The 25,249-nt window shown below is 42.8% G+C and overlaps 1 protein-coding gene across 1 annotated transcript in view; it reads right to left on the bottom strand.

Annotated features, from left to right (window-relative positions):
* The window catches only part of CERKL (CERK like autophagy regulator), a 175,459-nt gene that overhangs the window by 75,904 nt on the left and 74,306 nt on the right, over positions 1 to 25,249 (bottom strand). Inside the window, exon 2 of the mRNA XM_069733232.1 lies at positions 15,157 to 15,396. Within this exon, the coding sequence (XP_069589333.1) occupies positions 15,157 to 15,396 (240 nt within the window). The remainder of the gene's footprint in view (positions 1 to 15,156; positions 15,397 to 25,249) is intronic.

Raw genomic sequence — 25,249 nt, forward strand, 5'->3', positions numbered from 1 at the left:
GTAACCATCAGATATTGCCACACAGGACTATCGGATATTGCCATATGGGACTATCGGATATTGCCATATGGGACTATCAGATATTGTCATATGGGACTATCGGATATTGCCATACAGGACTATCGGATATTGCCATACGGGACTATCGGATATTGCCATATGGGACTATCAGATATTGCCATATGGGACTATCGGATATTGCCATACAGGACTATTGGATATTGCCATACAAGACTATTGGATATTGCCATACAGGACTATCGGATATTGCCATATGGGACTATAGGATATTGCCCTATGGGACTATCGGATATTGCCATACAGGACTATCGGATATTGCGATACGGGACTATCGGATATTGCCATATGGGACTATCAGATATGGCCATACGGGACTATCGGATATTGCCATACGGGACTATCGGATATTGCCATACGTAACCATCAGATATTGCCACACAGGACTATTGGATCTTGCCACACAGGACTATCAGATATTGCCATATGGGACTATCGGATATTGCCTTGTGGGACTATCAGATATTGCCATACGGGACTATCGGATATTGCCATACGGGACTATCGGATATTGCCATATGGGGCTATCGGATATTGCCATACGGGACTATCGGATATTGCCATATGGGGCTATCGGATATAGCCTTGTGGGACTTCCGGATATTGTCATACGGGACTATCGGATATTGCTATAAGGGACTATCGGATATTGCCATACGGGACTATCGGATATTGCCATATGGGACTATCGGATATTGCCATATGGGACTATCAGATATTGCCATACGGGACTATCGGATATTGCCATGTGGGACTATCGGATATTGCCATATGGGACTATCGGATATTGCCATACGGGACTATCGGATATTGCCATATGGGACTATCGGATATTGCCATACGGGACTATTGGATATTGCCATATGGGACTATCGGATATTGCCATATGGGACTATCGGATATTGCCATATGGGACTATCAGATATTGCCATACAGGACTATCGGATATTGCCATATGGGACTATCAGATATTGCCATACAGGACTATCGGATATTGTCATACGGGACTATCGGATATTGCCATAGGGGACAATCAGATATTGCCATACGGGACTATCGGATATTGCCATACGGGACTATCGGATATTGCCATATGGGACAATCAGATATTTCCAAATACAGTGCTCGGCTTTGTCCATCAGTTCCACAGAGAATGAATGGAGCAGCAGTGGGTCATGTGCAGTGTTGCTATATTCTGATGGGGACCAAAAGGGATGATTCTATCCAGTCTCGTGGTTAGTGATAACTTCTTGTAACCAGAAAATTTGTATAAAGCAAAGTAGGAACCCCCCCAACACTATCTCGGGACACTCTTAAAAAAAAGCAAGTGATTGTTTTAAGCAAAAATTGTCTTAATGATTTAGAAGTAGCCTGGTTATACCAGTGCTTCCTTTTCTTTTTTCATTGTAAGCTGAGCTGCCCCACATCTCTGCACACCATTACCAATCCAAAGGTTCACTGAGGCATAGGATCACAGCGACTTATGTTCACAGGTGTTTTGGGGTTGATCAATCATCATCACTCACGAGTTCTTACCAATGTTCCATAAATTATGACCCATCCTGTATTTTTCCTAATTAAATTGGTTCCAATTATAAGTTGGGGTTTTATCTTGACTTCCTCCGGAGTACCGTTCCCCCTGGGTGACAGAACACAGCTAGGAGCAGTTTCAATGAAGTCTTGGAGGAGCATGTGTCCTGCCGCTCTATTTACAGTCTATAGAACTGACAGAAACAGTCAAACATTTTGGAGATTGGTGTAAGTCCTAGCGATTGAACCCCAATGATGCAGCAAATATTTGCTATCAAATTTATATTTTTATTTTTAAAAGTGTACTAAATTTATAAACCGTGTGCAACATGTCTCGAGTGAAAAATATAAGGCGGAGTAAGGAAAAATGTCTAACGTCTTCAGGCTGATTGTAAAATTTTAAAAATATGCTACTATCCAATATTATGTAAAAAAAAATCTTAAAATTTTAAAGAAACAAAAAAAAACAAAAAACATTATATCGAAGAGGACAGACGAACAAGGTTGCATAGTGTATTATTGCAATGTTGGTTATTCCTTTTAGGTTGAAGGCCAACCCTTAAAATTTAGTGAACACAAGTCCAATTATGTTGTCAATTCGTTAATCCCTCATCTAGAAAGTGTTTAAAGGGAGCACATGCAAGACAAAAAGAGCAAATGGCCAAAGACTCCATGTCAGTTATACCAGCTGTGACATCACTGGCCACGCTCCCGTCAGTAATAAAATAATTCAATTATTTTCTTTGTTAAAAAGGAGGACATGTCAATGAACGAAGCCTAATGACCGTCACATGCACCATTTTAATCAGCTTGTTGAAAGGCGAATGCATAGATAATCCCATACAGATTTTTAATTGTTATCTTCTTCGAGTAACATGCTGGCGGAATACTGAGCATCATACAAAGGCCAGTACAGAAGACAGAGCCTTTCTCTATGTACAACATACACATCTTATTTTATTCTTTACTTGGAGAGTTTTCCCGCTGTCTTGTTATATCAACAAATCATAAAACACTGATGATTGAGTTCCGAATCCTGGGACCGCACTGATCCTAAGATTATTGTTAGTCCAGGATACATCACTAAAAAATGTAATCTGTCATTGGGATCAATCATCCTAAGGCTACTTTCACATTTGCGTCGTGTGACGTCCGTCGCAATGCATCGTTTTGGAGAAAAAACAAAAGCAAAGTTGCCCGCAGGATGCGTTTTTTCTCCATAGACTTGCATTAGCGACACATTGCGACGTATGGCCACACGTCGTGTTTTGGCAGACCATCGGTACAAGAAAACGTTCCATGTAACTTTTTTTGTGCGTCGTGTCCACCATTTTCGACCGCGCATGCACGGCCTAAACTCCGCCCCCTCCTCCCCGAACATTACAATGGGGCAGCGGATGCGTTAAAAAACTGCATCTGCTGCCCCTGTTGTTCATTTATTTCACAACGTCCGTCGGTACGTCGGGCCGACGCATGGCGACAGCCCCGTACCGACGGAAGTGTGAAAGTAACCTAAGCCGTCTACATGGACATTCAAGTCATAGGAAGCTGAATGAAATGAAACCTTAATAGTTGTGATCTAATGATTTATTATTATTATTATTCTTTATTGTTATAGCACCATTTATTCCATGGCGCTTTACATGTGAGGAGGGGTATACATAATAAAAACAAGTACAATAATCTTAAACAATACAAGGCATAACTGGTACAGGACGAGAGAGGACCCTGCCCGCGAAGGCTCACAATCTACAAGGGATGGGTGAGAATACAGTAGGTGAGGATAGAGCTGGTCATGCAGCGGTTTGGTCGATCGGTGGTTACTGCAGGTTGTAGGCTTGTCGGAAGAGGTGGGTCTTCAGGTTCTTTTTGAAGGTTTCGATGGTAGGCGAGACTCTGATGTGTTATGGTAGAGGGTTCCAGAGTAGGGGTGATGCGCGAGAGAAATCTTGTATACGATTGTGGGAAGAGGAGATAAGAGGGGAGTAGAGAAGGAGATCTTGTGAGGATCGGAGGTTGCGTGTAGGTATTCCACAGAAATTAACTTTTTTCTTCTTATGTAAATAAGCTGTTAAGATCTTTGGGCGGCATAGAGATCTCTGCGAAAATCTGCCTCCAGAGCTGAATTTGAAGCACCACTCCAGCGATTTTTTTTTATTGCAGCGCTGGTGTGGTGCTGTTAATGTAAGGCCCCTGCACTTAGTCTTATGTTTACCACCACGTCTTCTGCTGTTATCCACACTGCTCCAGTCAGTGTCCAGCAGTTTGTGACCGAATCGCTGCAATGTTTGCTGGAGTGAACCAGGGGGTTACATTTCAATGCAAGTCTTTAAGAGGCTCATTCTGATTCTCATAGACTTGCATTTTGACCGTTACCTATGACTTCCCGTCAGTCAGAAGTTGCAATCACAAGATGGCGGCACTGGACCGGAGTGGTGACTGTTGTGAATTCTGTGGCTGAATTCACTCCTGTGGTCACAAGTGGTACTGCAGCTTCTGAGCTTCCTCCCTCAGGTGTTCTGGTGAGCTCGTTAACTGCTTCATTACTTAACTCCGCCTGATGCTGCTATCCTTGCTCCTTGTCAATGTTTCAGTGTTGGATCTGAGCTTCTCCTGATTGTTCCTGTGACCTGCTGCTCTGTATAGCTAAGTGCTTTTCCTTTTTTGTTGCTTTTTTTCTGTCCAGCTTGTCTTTTGTTTTGCTGGAAGCTCTGAGACGCAAAGGGTGTACCGCCGTGCCGTTAGTTCGGCACGGTGGGGTTTTTTTTGCCCCCTTTGCGTGGTTTTGCTTTAGGGTTTTTTGTAGACTGCAAAGTTCACTTTACTGTCCTCGCTCTGTCCTAGAATATCGGGCCCCACTTTGCTGAATCTATTTCATCCCTACGTTTTGTCTTTTCATCTTACTCACAGTCATTATATGTGGGGGGCTGCCTTTTCCTTTGGGGAATTTCTCTGGGGCAAGTCAGGCCTATTTTTCTATCTTCAGGCTAGCTAGTTTCTTAGGCTGTGCCGAGTTGCCTAGGTAGTTGTTAGGCGCAATCCACAGCCGCTTTTAGTTGTGTTTAGGATAGGATCAGGTGTGCAGTCTACAGAGTTTCCACGTCTCAGAGCTCGTTCTTGTATTTTTGGGTATTTGTCAGATCACTGTGTGCGCTCTGATCGCTAAGCACACTGTGTTTCTGGACTGCCTTCATAACACCTGTCATTAGCAGACATAACAGTACAAGGAGCCACACTAATGATTCTCAATAGAGGGAAAGAAAAAGTTCTGACATTTTTTTTTTTTTTTTTTCCCAGCTCTGTGTTCACTTTTTTTTTTTTCCCCTAGACATTTGGGTGATTCTGGACACAGGTGTGGACATGGATATTCAGGGTCTGTGCTCTTCAATGGATAATCTCGTTATAAATGTACAAAAAATTCAAGATACTATTGATCAGAAATCTATGTTAGAACCAAGAATTCCTATTCCTGATTTGTTTTTTGGAGATAGAACTAAGTTTCTAAGTTTCAAAAATAATTGTAAGCTATTTCTGGCCTTGAAACCTCATTCTTCTGGTAATCCTATTCAACAGGTTTTGATTATTATTTCTTTTTTGCGCGGCGACCCTCAAGACTGGGCATTTTCTCTTGCGCCAGGAGACCCTGCATTGAGTAGTGTCGATGCGTTTTTCCTGGCGCTCGGATTGCTGTACGATGAGCCTAATTCAGTGGATCAGGCTGAGAAAAATTTGCTGGCTTTGTGCCAGGGTCAGGATGATATAGAAGTATATTGTCAGAAATTTAGGAAATGGTCAGTACTCACTCAGTGGAATGAATCTGCGCTGGCAGCTTTGTTCAGAAAGGGTCTCTCTGAGGCTCTTAAGGATGTCATGGTGGGATTTCCTATGCCTGCTGGTTTGAATGAGTCTTTGTCTTTGGCCATTCAGATCGGTCGACGCTTGCGCGAGCGTAAATCTGTGCACCATTTGGCGGTACTGCCTGAGGTTAAACCTGAGCCTATGCAGTGCGATAGGACTATGACTAGAGTTGAACGGCAGGAATACAGACGTCTGAATGGTCTGTGTTTCTACTGTGGTGATTCCACTCATGCTATTTCTGATTGTCCTAAGCGCACTAAGCGGTCCGCTAGGTCTGCCGTCATTGGTACTGTACAGTCCAAATTCCTTCTGTCCATTACCTTGATATGCTCTTTGTCGTCGTTTTCTGTCATGGCGTTTGTGGATTCGGGCGCTGCCCTGAATCTGATGGATTTGGATTATGCTAAACGTTGTGGGTTTTTCTTGGAGCCTTTGCGGTGTCCTATTCCATTGAGAGGAATTGATGCTACACCTTTGGCCAAGAATAAACCTCAATACTGGGCCCAGCTGACCATGTGCATGGCTCCTGCACATCAGGAAGTTATTCGCTTTCTGGTGTTGCATAATCTGCATGATGTGGTCGTGTTGGGGTTGCCATGGCTACAAACCCATAATCCAGTATTGGATTGGAATTCCATGTCGGTATCCAGCTGGGGTTGTCAGGGGGTACATGGTGATGTTCCATTTTTGTCGATTTCGTCATCCACCCCTTCTGAGGTCCCAGAGTTCTTGTCTGATTATCAGGATGTATTTGAAGAGCCCAAGTCCGATGCTCTACCTCCGCATAGGGATTGTGATTGTGCTATCAATTTGATTCCTGGTAGTAAATTCCCTAAAGGTCGATTATTTAATTTATCCGTGCCCGAACACGCCGCTATGCGCAGTTATGTGAAGGAATCCCTGGAGAAGGCACATATTCGCCCATCGTCATCACCACTGGGAGCAGGGTTCTTCTTTGTAGCCAAGAAGGATGGTTCGCTGAGACCGTGTATTGATTACCGCCTTCTTAATAAGATCACTGTTAAATTTCAGTATCCCTTGCCATTGTTATCTGACTTGTTTGCTCGGATTAAGGGGGCTAGTTGGTTCACTAAGATAGATCTTCGTGGTGCGTATAATCTGGTGAGAATCAGGCAAGGAGATGAATGGAAAACTGCATTCAATACGCCCGAGGGTCATTTTGAATATCTAGTGATGCCGTTCGGACTTGCCAATGCTCCATCTGTGTTTCAGTCTTTTATGCATGACATCTTCCGTGAGTATCTGGATAAATTCCTGATTGTTTACTTGGATGACATTTTGATCTTCTCAGATGATTGGGAGTCTCATGTGAAACAGGTCAGAATGGTTTTTCAGGTCCTGCGTGCTAACTCTTTGTTTGTGAAGGGATCAAAGTGTCTCTTCGGTGTGCAGAAAGTTTCATTTTTGGGGTTCATCTTTACCCCTTCTACTATCGAGATGGATCCAGTTAAGGTCCAAGCCATCCAGGATTGGATTCAGCCGACATCTCTGAAAAGTCTGCAAAAGTTCCTGGGCTTTGCTAATTTTTATCGTCGCTTCATCTGTAATTTTTCTAGCATTGCCAAACCATTGACCGATTTGACCAAGAAGGGTGCTGATTTGGTTAATTGGTCTTCTGCTGCTGTGGAAGCTTTTCAGGAGTTGAAGCGTCGTTTTTGTTCTGCCCCTGTGTTGTGTCAGCCAGATGTTTCTCTTCCGTTCCAGGTCGAGGTTGATGCTTCTGAGATTGGAGCAGGGGCGGTTTTGTCACAGAGAGGTTCTGATTGCTCAGTGATGAAACCATGTGCTTTCTTTTCCAGGAAGTTCTCGCCCGCTGAGCGTAATTATGATGTGGGTAATCGAGAGTTGCTGGCCATGAAGTGGGCATTCGAGGAGTGGCGTCATTGGCTTGAAGGAGCTAAGCATCGCGTGGTGGTATTGACTGATCATAAGAACTTGACTTATCTCGAGTCTGCCAAGCGCTTGAATCCTAGACAGGCCCGTTGGTCGTTATTTTTTGCCCGCTTCGACTTTGTGATTTTGTACCTTCCGGGCTCTAAAAATGTGAAGGCGGATGCTCTGTCTAGGAGTTTTGTGCCCGACTCTCCGGGGTTATCTGAGCCAGCGGGTATCCTCAAGGAAGGAGTCATTGTGTCTGCCATCTCCCCTGATTTGCGGCGGGTGCTGCAAAAATTTCAGGCGAATAAACCTGATCGTTGTCCAGCAGAGAAACTGTTCGTCCCTGATAGGTGGACTAATAAACTTATCTCTGAACTTCATTGTTCGGTGTTGGCTGGTCATCCTGGAATCTTTGGTACCAGAGAGTTAGTGGCTAGATCCTTCTGGTGGCCATCTCTGTCACGGGATGTACGTACTTTTGTGCAGTCCTGTGGGATTTGTGCTAGGGCTAAGCCCTGCTGTTCTCGTGCCAGTGGGTTGCTTTTGCCCTTGCCGGTCCCAAAGAGGCCTTGGACACATATTTCGATGGATTTCATTTCTGACCTTCCCGTTTCTCAAAAGATGTCAGTCATTTGGGTGGTCTGTGATCGCTTTTCTAAAATGGTCCATCTGGTGCCCTTGGCTAAATTGCCTTCCTCCTCTGATTTGGTACCTTTGTTCTTTCAGCATGTGGTTCGGTTGCATGGCATTCCTGAGAATATTGTTTCTGACACAGGTTCCCAGTTTGTTTCAAGGTTTTGGCGAGCCTTTTGTGGTAGGATGGGCATTGACCTATCCTTTTCCTCGGCTTTCCATCCTCAGACTAATGGCCAGACCGAACGAACCAATCAGACCTTGGAAACATATCTGAGATGTTTTGTTTCTGCAGACCAGGATGATTGGGTGTCCTTTTTGCCGTTGGCTGAGTTCGCCCTTAATAATCGGGCCAGCTCGGCTACCTTGGTTTCTCCATTTTTTTGCAATTCTGGGTTCCATCCTCGTTTCTCTTCAGGACAGGTTGAGTCTTCGGACTGTCCTGGTGTGGATTCTGTGGTGGATAGGTTGCAGCAGATCTGGACTCAGGTAGTGGACAATTTGATCTTGTCCCAGGAGAAAGCTCAACTTTTCGCTAATCGCAGACGCCGTGTGGGTCCCCGACTTCTTGTTGGGGATCTGGTTTGGTTATCTTCTCGTCATATTCCTATGAAGGTTTCCTCTCCTAAATTTAAACCTCGTTTTATTGGTCCGTATAGGATTTCTGAGGTTCTCAATCCTGTGTCTTTTCGTTTGACCCTCCCAGACTCCTTTTCCATACATAATGTATTCCATAGGTCGTTGTTGCGGAGATACGTGGCACCTATGGTTCCATCTGTTGAGCCTCCTGCCCCGGTTTTGGTGGAGGGGGAATTGGAGTATATTGTGGAGAAGATTTTGGATTCTCGTGTTTCTAGACGGAAACTCCAGTATCTGGTTAAATGGAAGGGTTATGCTCAGGAAGATAATTCCTGGGTTTTTGCCTCTGATGTTCATGCTTCCGATCTTGTTCGTGCCTTTCATGCGGCTCATCCTGGTCGGCCTGGGGGCTCTGGTGAGGGTTCGGTGACCCCTCCTCAAGGGGGGGGTACTGTTGTGAATTCTGTGGCTGAATTCACTCCTGTGGTCACAAGTGGTACTGCAGCTTCTGAGCTTCCTCCCTCAGGTGTTCTGGTGAGCTCGTTAACTGCTTCATTACTTAACTCCGCCTGATGCTGCTATCCTTGCTCCTTGTCAATGTTTCAGTGTTGGATCTGAGCTTCTCCTGATTGTTCCTGTGACCTGCTGCTCTGTATAGCTAAGTGCTTTTCCTTTTTTGTTGCTTTTCTTCTGTCCAGCTTGTCTTTTGTTTTGCTGGAAGCTCTGAGACGCAAAGGGTGTACCGCCGTGCCGTTAGTTCGGCACGGTGGGGTTTTTTTTGCCCCCTTTGCGTGGTTTTGCTTTAGGGTTTTTTGTAGACTGCAAAGTTCGCTTTACTGTCCTCGCTCTGTCCTAGAATATCGGGCCCCACTTTGCTGAATCTATTTCATCCCTACGTTTTGTCTTTTCATCTTACTCACAGTCATTATATGTGGGGGGCTGCCTTTTCCTTTGGGGAATTTCTCTGGGGCAAGTCAGGCCTATTTTTCTATCTTCAGGCTAGCTAGTTTCTTAGGCTGTGCCGAGTTGCCTAGGTAGTTGTTAGGCGCAATCCACAGCCGCTTTTAGTTGTGTTTAGGATAGGATCAGGTGTGCAGTCTACAGAGTTTCCACGTCTCAGAGCTCGTTCTTGTATTTCTGGGTATTTGTCAGATCACTGTGTGCGCTCTGATCGCTAAGCACACTGTGTTTCTGGATTGCCTTCATAACACCTGTCATTAGCAGACATAACAGGTGACAGGAAGAGCTGAAGACAGCAGTTTGGGAGTATAAAATTAAGTAGAGGGATTTTCTTTTTTTTGTTTTTTTTAAATTCAGTGCATTTAATGGATTGTCCTCTTTCACATTTTTACCTTTTGATAAGGCTCCAGTGTAACTACTAGCAACTTTCAAAATCACTCACATCACCGTCGATGTCCTGTGTTGGTGCTGCAGCCGGTGGTCATGTGACACCACAGAAGCCCTGTATGTGTATCACTCTGCTTGTGTACCATCAACAGCTCAGATGGTACAATGTCTCAAAAGAACTATCCAGTATACATTCCTCCTCAAAAACCTAGCAACAGTCAAAGATAAACTCACCAACCACCTACTCAAATAACCACCAACAGCAACTTCCAGCCATGCAGCATAATCTACTCTGACAATGAGTGCTAGCCAGGACCCAGATTATATAGGAGATGGGAATGGCTAACAGTGCACAGCTGAGAGTCTTAGCTCCAGGAGCTCTCAACAGACAGAGTAGATAAACCCCTGTACTGCCCAAAGAAATTTACACCATTTAATATGAAGGTGCAGTGCTTCTAACCAGCGCAGGAGTAAGAGAAATCAGACGCCGAGGTCTTCTGGCTTCTCTCTGACGCTGTAAACCCGTGACAGAGTGTCTTTAGCTGCTCCATATTCTTACCCAGCAAACTCAAAACCCTTGGTAAAAACCATAAAAATGAGCACTAAATAAAGAATACAATTTATCTGTAAAATGTCTTGTGCCAGTCATTACACTGGCTACCCATTCGCTACAGGGTCCAGTATAAACTCATCTCTCTCACCCACAAAGCTCTCCACAGTTCTGCACCGCCTTATATCTCCTCTCTCATCTCCGTCTATCGCCCTACACGTGCCCTCCGTTCTACAAATGACCTAAGACTAACATCCCCCGTAATCCGAACCTCGCACCTCCGTCTCTAAGACTTCTCTCGTGCTGCGCCAGCTCTCTGGAATGCACTTCCCCAGACGATCAGACTGATATCTAGCCCCGACCTATTCAAGCGCGCTTTAAAAACCCATCTCTTCAAACAAGCCTACCAAATCAACTACTCAGTAAACTAACTTTGTCCTGTTCCCTCCTTCCAAATATTATCTGCATGTGAATCTGCACCCTACTATTCATCTGTCTCCACACCCTCCATACACATGATAACTGCATTTGATACTTGACTATTGCACTTAAACACACGGGCTGATGACCGGATCATGCAGCTTTATATGAAAATCCCTATTTATTATAATTGCCAGACCTGAAATAACAATCACTTTTCACCTATTGTGTCCCCCCATTTCCTTGTAGATTGTAAGCTTGCGAGCAGGGACCTCACCCCTAATGTCACTGTTTAAATTGTCTTTACTTGTGTTGAATTTATTGCCTGTACATGTCCCCGCTTAATTGTAAAGTGCGGCGGAATATGTTGGTGCTATACAAATAGCAATGGCCACATGGTTTTGCCGCTAACAGTAGTTTTACTAGAAAAAACTATGCAGCCTTTAAAAATCACATTAAAAACAGAATTACCCGTAGCATCGTTTCCATCCACACAGAATGTTGTATCATTATTGGAGCAATGTCTATCGCTCTACTAATTCGTAATAGAGCTACAGGATTTCTTTCAAAAAGTTTCAAGTAAATGACTTTCATTAATATTCTCTCCCTTTACAGATCAAGCAATTTGTATATCAAAAGCATGCCATCAACCAGGCAAAGCAGAACAGATGTGAAATTATAAATTGCCCTGGAGACTACGCAGTAAGTATTTGCTTAGGTAAATCTGACCCCATTATAGACTGACACTGATATTGGTGTGTGGTAACTAAGCAGTGCTATCTAAAGAAGACAAATTATTGCCGCTCCATTTACATGGCTTAGATAGTTCTGTAGCACTATACATATGTTGTTAAGGTTAGGTCAATGTGCAATCTGAACACAACCATGAAAAACCCAAGGAAACCATGTGAATTCTAGTAAACGAGCTCACCGGAGGAAAAAGTATATTGTTTTACCCGACACAATATACTCCCCCATTTTAATAAAAGGTCCAGCTACATTGTGCTTAATTGAAAAAAAATGTAAAACAATACACCCCAAACAGTATTAATAATATGCTATAAAAAATATTTTTACTGTATGCCATTTCTTTTAGTACAATTTCAATTACAATATCAAATTTCATATGTTATCATAGACAGATGAAATGTCCTTAATCCTTGTTTGGCAACCATAAACATTGTCTTTTGGCACAAATGTCTCCAATTTGAGATCCAGACCCCAAGACATGTAGCAGACACAGAATCAGCCATTGTGCTTGATACCTCAGCAGAACATAAGAAACCAACATTGACTTGCTGCATCTTGGACACAAGGTTGATGGAAAGCTCCATGATGCCTTCAGTGACCATCGGTTCGCTTCACTCGACACAATTCAATGACTGGCTAAATCATGGTTTTCCATCATTTGCATTCCAGAGAGAGCAGCTTCTTGTGACTATGTGGTTTAGGGCAATGTTTCATCATGTTATTTAAGGAGGACCGTTCACCAAATTTTTCAACTTGGACTGGATACAAGATGTAAAAGTGACTGCAAAGTTCCTTTTTTTAATCTTGCCTCTCCATTGTGGAGATGTTTGCAATCAAGTATTTGGCACTTAATGAGTTAATGTTAGTGAAGTCAAAGTGGGCCCTATTAGTAGAGATGAGTGGATCAGTCTGCGGAGGATCAAGCTTTAGATGAATTTCCTGAAATTCACGCTTTTACGTTTTGAGCTTTTAATTCGGAATGGGCATGTGACGCCACATATCATCTATTTCATGATGAGATGAAGCGTACGTTACGCGAGAAATCTCACTCCAGTCTTGTGATGGGGCACACTGTGATGGGGCACACGGAGCCACCTCTTAACGAATCAGGCTCGTCTGACTCCAGCACACCTTCTCACAACGCCGGTCTTGATAAATCAGGGGCAACATCTTCTAAACTCAGGCAAATCCCCCAAGTTGTACACTACGAAAGACATCAGGACTGGAGCTTTCCATCTGTCTTTTTGGGCTACTTGTAGACTTCTCTATTAATTTTTTTGCGTTTTCCAAAAGAAAGACACCAGGAGAATGGGCAAGTCACTTCTTGTATCCGCTTTGTGTCTTTAGAATTCTGAATCAGTTAAAAAACAATCAAAAGCCTGAACATTAACTGCTGGTCATTTTGACAAAGAAATTCATATGTTCATTCTTTTAAGCATTTTAGGATACTTTTTAAGAGCGGATCATCCAGAAAAAGATGTGTGCATATACCTTTGGTTTTCTAATGCCATCGCATTTCTTCTGCATTTGGATTTAACACCTTCACAACCTTGCGACTTCCCATGTTTTGCATTTTCGTTTTTTTTTCTCCCCTTATTCCAAGAGCCATAACTTTTTTTTATTTTTTTATACACTGGAAAGCGGAAAAAAAATCCAAGTGCAATGAAGGTGCAAAAAAGTGCAATTCCACAATTTATTATTTTTTGTTTTGGGGGGGGGGGGGCGGGTATTTATTTTGCTCACTATATGGTAAAACTAATCTGACAACATGATTATCCAGGTCAGTATGAGTACGCAGATACCAAAGATGTATAAAGTTTTTTTTTTTTACGGTAAGTGCTGAAAAAAATCGAAAATTGTTAATAAAAAATGTTTTTACTTATGTCGCCATCGTTTTCATTTTTCGGAATCTGGCGATGTGTGGGGGCTTATTTTTTATGCCCTGAGCTGACACTTTTTATACCATTTTGGGGTAGATTCAACGTCTTGATCGCCTTTTAATGTATTCTATTGCAATGTTGCGGGGGTCAAAAACACGTAATTGTGGCATTTTGATTTTTTTCTTGTTATTTCATTTACTAATTGGATTAATTTATTTTATATTTTGATAGACTGAACAGTTCTGAAGGCAGTAATACCAAATATGTGTATTTTTTTCTATTCTTTAATTTTTAATGGGGGCTGCATTCATAGAGGATTGTAATGACAGGCACGGGGGTCATCAGCAAACCCGCGGCTTTCATGACAGTCCATCGGCGCCCCATGATCACGTGACGGTGTGCCGATGGGTGGGATGAATGACACTCTTCTGACCGGTATGTGTTAAATTTCACTACACTCCGCTACACCCATGACTGTAAAGGGTGCATGATGGCTGATTAAATCAGTCATCATTTGCGGGGAAAGATATGACCTCGGCGCATGTGAGTCAAAATTAAAGGCAGGGACATGACCTTTGACGTAAATATACGTCAAAAGTCTTGAAGGGGTAAAGGTCCCTATACACATCTACTTTATTTATTTTACTCACTTATGTAGCACTATTGATTCCACACAGTGCTTTACAGACATTATCATCACTGTGATCATTTTGACTCAAGCTAAATTCCTATTTCCCTATATTTTGTATGTTTTTGGAGTGTGGGACGAAACCAGAGAACCCAGGGGAAACACGCAAATACGGGGAGAACAAAAAACCTCTTTGCAGATGCCGCTCATGGTGAACCCAGGATCCCAGATCTGTAAAGTAACATTGTTAACCACTTAGGCATCCACATTAGGTTAAAGACAACCAAACCTAGTTTTAGCAGGACAAGCCAACCAACATAGTCTGTTGGGGGGAGAAAAGCTTTGGACAAGCCTCATCCTTTAATATTTCCTAGCTATAGGCTGCCTTCAGAGGTATGTGGCCACAACTTATTCCCCTCTCCCAGAAGGCATGCACATTTGGTTGAGTGGGTAAATAGGAGAAATAACTGTTGGGTAAACAATGTCCAGCCAACAGCTATTAGAGGTGCATGGCCACCTTTAGAATCTTCGTTCCTTTATTTGTAAATGTGTGTTACCCACTTTAATGTACAGTATATATTGTACAGTATATGATGGAGAATTCAATGTTATCACTGCTCAGAGACCTGTTGGAGTGCCCATCACAGTGTGCTAAAAACTAGAGACTTTTCTTGAATTGGAGTCCTTTTGCAACACCAAAATGCCACCTGTGACATTTCCCTCCAATCTATTGCACATTAACAATAATCTGGTTGTCACCATTCCGAAAAACATCTGATGAGAATGTTTTCTACAATATGTTAAGGCCTGTGAGCATTGTAAAAATAAGTTTTCCGACTTCGGTGGAAGCCAATCATTTTTTGTTTCCATGATGCTCACATTAAGTAGATAGCATTAAGTTAACCTCTTTGAAATTGAAATACTATTTCTCTGCCCTAACGTACATACAGATATCTAGTATCTACTGACATCTTTTTAATAAAACATATTAAATATTTACTTACCATTTAATATTTGCTTTAATTGACGATACCAAATATCACAGTAATCTTCACTTAAGTTATGAAAATCGATAGCATTATCTTTTAGCTTGTGTCCCTTTCTAATGCACACAAATACTGTGATGCCCAGCAAGGTGCCACCTTTCTCATGGCCAGCCAGTCTGCGTTTCTTCAATTTCACAGAAAAGATATCCTTCAATTCAATGGACTCTTCTTTAGGTTGTGGTTGAACTTTTGAGCTTCCTGTATAGGAGAAAGCATGAAAGAAATATTTGGTAAACCAATTCTCTCAAGTATTGAAAATATGAAAGGCTTTATGATAAAATGACACCTGTAAGAACAGATCTGATTTGGTCCTGTGAAGAAAGCAGCAAGCGTTCTGAAGCGACCACACATCTGAGGGCAGCGGTGCCATGTAGTGATAACTTTGGGCCCGCTGCGCTGAGGCGTCAGACGCCAAAGAAGAGTGATGAAGGAGGAAGCGATAGCCGACGCTACCTCTTTCATCATTGATTTCAACTGTATCGGCATCCAGGATTCTGATACAGTTGAACTTTCGATAACAGGCAGCGGGCCCGGTGCCAATGCTGGCACCGGGTCCCCGGCACACGGACCTTATGGCAGCAGCATGGCCTGCCGCAATTGTAGGTATGCCACTGGTCTGTCTACAGAACATTATTCCAGAAGTTTTGGGTCTTGTTTATATGCAACTTTGCAAACTTTAACCGTGCTGCCATGTTCTTTTTATAAATAAAAGGCTTTCTCCTGGTTACAGTTACAAACAAGCTATAATGTTTTCCACTTGTAATTATTTTTTCTCATTGTAAAATAATCATCTCCAAAAAATTTGGAAACGGCCTTATTACATTTTCTAGATTGATGGACAGAAACAATTACTTTCTAATATGATTGCTGAAGTCTCTCTGTCTTGGCACGTGTTAAAGGGGTTGTCCACCACCATGACAACACCTATACTCACTTCCCGATCAAACACTGTATCAGCAATGTTGGCACTCTTGTTCACAGGACTCATGCAACATTGTTTTGCCACGTGAGCCCTGCAAACAAAATCACTGCTGGCATCATTGTCCCTGCCTTCAGATTTATGAGTAACTCAAAATGAAGCGAGTGGTCAGATACTTGTGATAAATAGAAAGTAGAAGCCATAAGTCCGAAGGTGGGTAGAGTGACACCAGCGGTGATTGGGTGCAGGGCTCTCTTCTCGTAACAAGCTCACATGAGCCCTGGGAACGAGAGGGCCGACATCGCTTGAACAGCGCCAGCATGGGAGGTGAGTATACGTACTTCTATTTTCTCGGGGGGGGGGCAAACGTTCAGATCGAGAAGGGGTTGTCCTTGTTGTGGACAACTACTTTAACATACGCCTAAATACTCCAAAACAGCAAACTGACCAAACTTCAGCTTTTATAAAGGTGGCCACACTTGGTTCAGCTTATCTCTAAAAAAAAGTGCTGGCATTAGCATACATACATACTTCTCATTGACTAAATGTAATACGGTCTACACCCAGTTGATGAGTTTAGGTGCATTTTTCAACCATTAGTTTTGTTTCTTTAATATGTTTTTTCTAAGCCCGTTAGTCATTCCTAAAACTCCTCATCTCAAAACACACACACAGACTCAAACTCCATTCTGGAAAAAAAGGAAATGCATGTAGAATATCCAAAATGGAGTCAGGTGTTGTGAATTCCACTCTTGGGCTCCCTCCGGTGGTTGTAAGTAGCATTTTTGTGAGTTCTGATCTTTGGCTCCCTCCTGTGGTTTTGAGTGGTATGGCTGCTTCTTGGATTTAGCTTCAGCAGCTGTTTTCACTGATCGTCTTTCTGGCTCGGCTATATTAGTCTGGCCTTATCCCTCATTCAATGTCAGTTGTCAATTGTTCCTGCCTGGAGTCATTGCTCTTAGGACTTTCCTGGCACTCTGACCAGTTCATCAAAAGCTAAGTCCTTGCTTGTCCTTTTGCGGTTCTCTTGTTGTGGACTTGTTGTTCAGCACTTTCTTTGTTTTTGTTCATTTGTCCAGCTTTTCAGTATGGATCTATTCAGCTAAGCTGGAAGCTCTGGGCAGCAGAGTTTTCCCTCCACACCTTTAGTCAGGTGTGGAGATTTTTGCATTTCTCTGCGGTGGACTTTTTCTAGTTTTTTTTACTGACCGCACAGCGTTCTGTTCTGTACTATTTCTATTTAGCTAGAAGTGTCCTCCTGTGCTAAATCTTGTTTCATACTACGTATGTCATTTCCTTCTCCTCTCACAGTCATTATTTGTGGGGGATAATCTATCCTTTGGGGATTTTCTCTGAGGCAAGATAGTTTTCCTGCTTCTATCTTTAGGGGTAGTTAGCTCTTAGGCTGTGACGAGATGCCTAGGCCGAGTTACAGTCATGGCCAAAAGTATTGACACCCCTGCAACTCTGTCAGATAATACTCATTTTCTTCCTGAAAATGATTGCAAACACAAATTCTTTGGTATTATTATCTTCATTTAATTTGTCTTAAATGAAAAAAACAAAAGAGGATGAAGCAAAAAGCAAAACATTGATCATTTCACACAAAACTCCAAAAATGGGCCAGACAAAAGTATTGGCACCCTCAGCCTAATATTTGGCTGCACAACCTTTAGCCAAAATAACTGTGACCAACTGCTTCCGGTAACCATCAATGAGTTTCTTACAATGCTCTGCTGGAATTTTAGACCATTCTTCTTTGGCAAACTGCTCCACGTCCCTGATATTTGAAGGGTGCCTTCTCCAAACTGCCATTTTTAGATCTCTCCACAGGTGTTCTATGGGATTCAGGTCTGGACTCATTGCTGGACACCTTAGAAGTCTCCAGTGCTTCCTCTCAAACCATTTTCTAGTGCTTTATGAAGTGTGTTTTGGGTCATTGTCCTGCTGGAAGACCCATGACCTCTGAGGGAGACCCAGCTTTCTCACACTGGGCCCTACATTATGCTGCAAAATGTGTTGGTAGTCTTCAGACTTCATAAAGCCATGCACACGGTCAAGCAATCCAGTGCCAGAGGCAGCAAAGCAACCCCAAAACATCAGGGAACCTCCACCATGTTTGACTGTAGGGACCGTGTTCTTTTCTTTAAATGCCTCTTTTTTTCTCCTGTAAACTCTATGTTGATGCCTTTGACCAAAAAGCTCAACTTTTCTCTCATCTGACCAGAGAACATTCTTCCAAAATGTTTTAGGCTTTTTCTGGTAAGTTTTGGCAAACTCCAGCCTGGCTTTTTTATGTCTCTGGGTAAGAAGTAGGGTCTTCCTGAGTCTCCTACCATACAGTCCCTTTTCATTCAGACGCCGACGGATAGTACGGGTTGACACTGTTGTACCCTCGGACTGCAGGGCAGCTTGAACTTGTTTAGATGTTAGTCGAGGTTCTTTATCCAACATCCGCACAATGTTGCGTTGAAATCTCTTGTCAATTTTTCTTTCACGTCCACATCTAGCGAGGTTAGCCACAGTGCCATGGGCTTTAAACTTCTTGACACTGCACACGGTAGACACAGGAACATTCAGGTCTTTGGAGATGGACTTGTAGCCTTGAGATTGCTCATGCTTCCTCACAATTTGGTTTCTCAAGTCCTCAGACAGTTCTTTGGTCTTCTTTCTTTTCTCCATGCTCAATGTGGTACACACAAGGACACAGGACAGAGGTTGAGTCAACTTTAATCCATGTCAACTGGCTGCAAGTGTGATTTAGTTATTGCCAGCACCTGTTAGGTGCCACAGATAAGTTACAGGTGCTGTTAATTACACAAATTAGAGAAGCATCACATGATTTTTCGAACAGTGCCAATACTTTTGTCCACTCCTTTTTTATGTTTGGTGTGGAATTATAACCAATTTGGCTTTAGGACAATTCTTTTTGTATTTTTTCATTTAAGACAAATTAAATGAAGATAATAATATCAAACAATTTGTATTTGCAATCATTTTCAGGAAGAAAATGAGTATTATCTGACAGAATTGCAGGGGTGTCAATACTTTTGGCCATGACTGTAGGAGCATTCCACGGCTGCTTCTAGTGTTGTGTCGAGCTTAGGGACTGCGGTCAGTATAGTTGCCACCTGCTCAGAGCTAGACGCATGTCGTTCCCTAATCACCAGATCATAACAGTCAGGATAGATAAATATATATATCCTGCTCTAACATTGCATGAGTGCTGCCAGCAATCGGGACCTACAGTTCATTGAGGGAACCATGAAAACCAACATGTACTGTGACATACTGAAACAGAGCATAATCCCCCCCCTTCGGAAACTGGACCCTAAGGCAGTATTCCAACATGATAACGACCCCAAAAACATCTCCAAGACAACCACCGCCGCGCTAAAGAAATTGAGGGTAAAGACGCTGGACGGGCCAAGCATGTCTCCAGATCTACGCCCTATTGACCATCTGTGGGGCATCCTCAAAGGGAAGGTGGAGGAGCACAAGATCTCTAACATCAAACAGCTCTGTGACGTCGTCATGAAAGAATGGAAGAGGAGTCCAGTTGCAATCTACAGTTGTGGCCAAAAGTATTGACACCCCTGCAATTCTGTCAGACAATACTCAGTTTCTTTCTGAAAATGATTGCAATCACAAATTCTTTGGTATCATTATCTTCATTTAATTTGTCTTAAATGAAAAAAACACAAAAAAGAGAATGAAGCAAAAAGCAAAACATTGATCACTTCACACAAAACTCTAAAAATGGGCCAGACAAAAGTATTGGCACACTCAGTCTAATACTTGGTTGCACAACCTTCAGCCAAAATAACTGCGACCAACCGCTTCCGGTAACCATCAATGAGTTTCTTACAATGCTCTGCTGGAATTTTAGACCATTCTTCTTTGGCAAACTGCTCCAGGTCCCTGGTATTTGAAGGGTGCCTTCTCCAAACTGCCATTTTTAGATCTCTCCACAGGTGTTCTACGGGATTCAGGTCTGGACTCATTGCTGGCAACCTTAGAAGTTTCCAGTGCTTTCTCTCAAACCATTTTCTAGTGCTTTTTGAAGTGTGTTTTGGGTCATTGTCCTGCTGGAAGACCCATGACCTCTGAGGGAGACCCAGCTTTCTCACACTGGGCCCTACATTATGCTGCAAAATTTGTTGGTAGTCTTCAGACTTAATAAGCCATGCACACGGTCAAGCAGTCCAGTGCCAGAGGCAGCAAAGCAACCCCAAAACATCAGGGAACCTCCGCCATGTTTGACTGTAGGGACCGTGTTCTTTTCTTTGAATGCCTCTTTTTTTTCTCCTGTAAAGTCTATGTTGATGCCTTTGCCCAAAAAGCTCTACTTTTATCTCATCTGACCAGAGAACATTCTTCCAAAACGTTTTAGGCTTTCTCAGGTAAGTTTTGGCAAACTCCAGCCTGGCTTTTTTATGTCTCGGGGTAAGAAGTGGGGTCTTCCTAGGTCTCCTACCATACAGTCCCTTTTCATTCAGACGCCGACGTATAGTACGGGTTGACACTGTTGTACCCTCGGACTGCAGGGCAGCTTGAACTTGTTTGGATGTTAGTCGAGGTTTTATATCCAACATCCGCACAATCTTGCGTTGAAATCTCTTGTCAATGTTTCTTTTCCGTCCACATCTAGGGAGGTTAGCCACAGTGCCATGGGCTTTAAACTTCTTGATGACACTGCGCACGGTAGACACAGGAACATGCAGGTCTTTGGAGATGGACTTGTAGCCTTAAGATTGCTCATGATTCCTCACAATTTGGTTTCTCAAGTCCTCAGACAGTTCTTTGGTCTTCTTTCTTTTCTCCATGCGCAATGTGGTACACACAAGGACTCAGGACAGAGGTCGAGTCAACTTTAATCCATGTCAACTGGCTGCAAGTGTGATTTAGTTATTGCCAACACCTGTTAGGTGCCACAGGTAAGTTACAGGTGCTGTTAATTACACAAATTAGAGAAGCATCACATGATTTTTCTAACAGTGCCAATACTTTTGTCCACCCCCCTTTTTTACGTTTGGTGTTGAATTATATCCAATTTGGCTTTAGGACAATTCTTTTTGTGTTTTTTCATTGAAGACAAATTAAATGAAGATAATAATACCAAAGAATTTGTGATTGCAATCATTTTCAGGAAGAAAATGAGTTATCTGACAGAATTGCAGGGGTGTCAATACTTTTGCCCACAACTGTATGAAGCTCTAGTGAATTCCATGCCCAAGAGAGTTAAGGCAGTGCTTGAAAATAATGGCGATCACACAAAATATTGACACTTTCGGCACAATTTGGCCATTTTCACTTAGGGGTGTACTCACTTTTGCTACCAGTGGTTTAGACATTAATGGCTATATGTCGAGGTATTTAGAGGGCACAACAAATTTACACTGTTATACAAGCTGTACACTGACTACTTTACAACATGTCAGATCTTCAATGTTCTCCCATGAAAAGATATAATATATTTTCAAAAATGTGAGGGGTGTACTCATTTTTGTGATATACTGTATATCTAAAATTCAAATTGTAACACACTTATTTTTTTCATTACTGTATGACCATCTATATGTTCTAATACAGTCATATACAGGGGTGGAGCAGTTAGAACAACTCCATGCGGCTCCGTTTTTCTGTAGCTTTGCCATTAATGCAGAGAAAAAAATGGTTTTCCTAACATAAGTGTAACTGTAAAATGCTATTATTCTCTGTTGTCAGTTGTTTTGTTCCTGTCGGATCAGGGAGAGACTTGGAACTTGCCGTTCATTGTGATCAGCGAATGCAATATGGAACCTCATGTTTTCCTCTAACTCATAGAGCAGTAGGTGATATGGACTAAAATAAAGGTTCACTTTTATAGGTGTCACAAATTATAACCCAATTAATTTATTTATTGAAGTTGTAACTTGATACATAAAACAGCAGTGTCAGTTCTGATGACATCACAAGGCGCATGACATCACAGTACTGGACATCACAGACCTCACATGACATCACAATTGCTATAGAATGTGCAACGTTCTGATCCTGAGCCATCTTGTGTCACAGCCTGAAGAGGACGAGTCCAGGTAGGCAGCTCTTCACTGAACGCTGAGGATCGGTCACATCGGAGAGGGAGGAGGACTCGCTGCACAGCATTCTGCACAGCACAGACAGCACAGCAGGGCCAGGAAGAGACCTGCAGTGTGCGCTGTATGGACGGCGTCCTCATCATCACCGTGATTTCTCCAGATGATTATTAGCTGCATTTTTTTTCTTCCTGACCTTCCCCAGGCTGCTCTGAGACTGTTGGAGTATCCAAGGACCTGTAAGTATCAAGTGAGAAGACTTTTTGGGGTCCAGCATAGAAGGTAAGTGGGTGTGTATGTGTGTGTGTGTGTGTCTGTGTGTGCACATATGTACACGTCCCCTGAATTGCATCATTAAAGAGCTGTGTGTTTGTCCACAGCATTTAAAGGTTGTGTGAGTGTGTGACCCCAGCAATAAAGGTGTGGCTGTGTGACAGTTTGTGCGTCCCTACACTAATTGGGTGTGTGTTTATGTCTCCAACACTGCAGCAGTGAAGGGGTGTGTGCGCTTGTGTTTATGTATGTGTGTGTGTGTGTGTGTGTGTGTTGAGCTGAGTATACATGTATATGTTTGTATGTGTGTGTTGAGGTGCACATGCCCCTGATATGCAGCAGTGAAGGGCTGTGTGTATGGCCCCTGCACTGAAGGGGTGTTTGTATGTGTGTTTGTGTGACCCCAGCAATAAAAAGGGATGTGTGTGTGTGACCCCAGAAATAAAGGGGTGGCTGTGTGATGGTTTGTGTGTCCCTGCACTAATGGGGTGTGTGTTTGTGTGCCCAGCACTGCAGCACTGAAGGGGTGTGTGTGCTTATGTTTATGTGCTGAGGTGAGTGTGTGTATGTACTGTATGTGTTGTGTGTGTCTCTGTGTATGTTTTGTGTTGTGTTTATGTATGTGTGTTGTGTGTACGTATGTATGTATGGTATGTTGTGTGTGTCTGTGTATGTTGTGTGTTGAGGTGAGTGTGCATGTTTGTGCGTATATGTATATATGTTGTTTGCTTTGTGTGTCTGTATGTTGTAAGTTGTGTGTGCATGTGTGTATTTTATATGTTTTGTGTGTCTCTGTATGTTGTGTTTTCTGTGAGTATGTGTGCTGTGTGTCTGTGTGTATGTTGTGTTTTGAGGTAAGTGTGCATGCGTCTGTGTTTCTGTGTATATGTGTGTGAGTGTTCATGTATGTATTAAAGGTAACCTGTCACTTCATTTCAGGCCCATAATCTCCCACCATCTTGGTGGTGACTTCATTCCCATTTCCCTTAAAGGGGTTATTTGGGACATGAATTTATGACCTATCTGTAAGATAGATCATCAGTATGAGATCGGTGGGATCCCACACCTGGCGTCCCCACGATCAGCTGAAACCTGTTGCGGCAGTTGCAGATGCATGGTAAGCATACATGATCGACCGCTGCCTCTGGTCTATAAGACGCACACAATATTTAGCAAGAATTGTGTTCTTAAAATGTGCGTCATATGGTCTAGAAAATACAGTGAGTGACAGTCACGCTTTATCTATGAAATGCATCTTATTCCCTAACATCTTATGCTGGACTATGTTCATCATAAGTCGGCTCCCCATCTTTCACGCCGGCTCGCACGCCGAACCCCATCTTTATCGGCAGATGATGGCTGTGTTATTCAGCTATCATAAGCCTCTATCAGCGGCGGGTGGAACGAAGATCCACCCACTGCTGTTAACCTGTAAAATGCCGTAGTCAATCTGTGACAGCTGCATTTAATGCTCACCGGTAGGGGGACGTGCCATCATCGGCGCACTTGTGACGTGATCGCTGAGGATCCCTGTGACTGTCACCACTGTACTCCTGTGAAAGCTGCCTGTGGCTGCTGTTTATAGGAGATTGTGATTTCTGAAGTATATAGCAATGCTGTATGTAGCACAAATAATCAGATGATCGAAGGTTCAAGTCCCTTAAGGGGACTAACAAATACAATGAAAAGTAAAAAAATATGAAAAAAATAAAAAGTTGAAATCACCCGTTTTCCCCCCATTAAAAAATTTAGAAATATATATATATAAAAAAATACAAATATGTGATATTGCTGCATTTGTAAAAGTCAGATCTACCAAAATACAAAATAAATTAGTCAGATCGGTAAACGACCTAGCTAGAAAATAAAATAAAATGCCAGAACTACAGTCTTTCCGCCATTGCAACAAGAGATAAAAATGTAAAAATAGGTGATTAAAACATCTTACATATCCCAAAATAATATCAATATAAACGTTGGTTCTTGTGCAAACAACAAGATCTCACACAGCCCCATTCCTGAAAATGTAAAACTTTATGAAGAAAAAACAGAAGTGCAAAAACAAAAAAAATTGCCCCGTCCTTATAGGGTTAAAAGGGTTTTCCCGTATGTGTGATAATAGCACAAGAAGCTTTCTTACCTCCGGCCGCTCCAGTTCTGGCTCCTCACTGCTGCCTCTGATCTTTAGTCACTGGCTTCAGGGATGACGTCATGACTGCAGTTCTGCAGCCAATCACTTGGCTCAGTGGCCCATGCCGGCAGAGCATCTAAGCTCAGTGATTGGCTGCAGCAATGATGTCTGCTGTAGTTGAGCCATCACCACTGCAGCCTGTCAGAATAGACCACAGGAAGTGCTGAAGATCCAGATCTGGAGCAGCAGGGAGGATATAAAGCTCTGTGGTTTTTATCTACCAGTCGTAACCTCCTATATTGTTAAACAAACCTTCCTGAAAAGACAGATAATGATCTATTACCTACCAGCCATTGTCTCCTTTATCACTCGCCAGCTCTTAGGGTACCGTCACACTATACGATTTACCTACGATCACGACCAGCGATATGACCTGGCCGTGATCGTAGGTAAATTGTAGTGTGGTCGCTGGGGAGCTATCACACAGACAGCTCTCCAGCGACCAACGATGCCGAGGTCCCTGGGTAACCAGGGTAAACATCGGGTAACTAAGCGCAGGACCGCGCTTAGTTACCCGATGTTTACCCTGGTTACAAGCGTTAAACTAAAAAAAAACAAACAGCACATACTTACATCTGGTGTCCGTCACGT

Source organism: Ranitomeya imitator, chromosome 7, assembly GCF_032444005.1.
Source record: "Ranitomeya imitator isolate aRanImi1 chromosome 7, aRanImi1.pri, whole genome shotgun sequence".
NCBI lineage: Eukaryota > Metazoa > Chordata > Amphibia > Anura > Dendrobatidae > Ranitomeya > Ranitomeya imitator.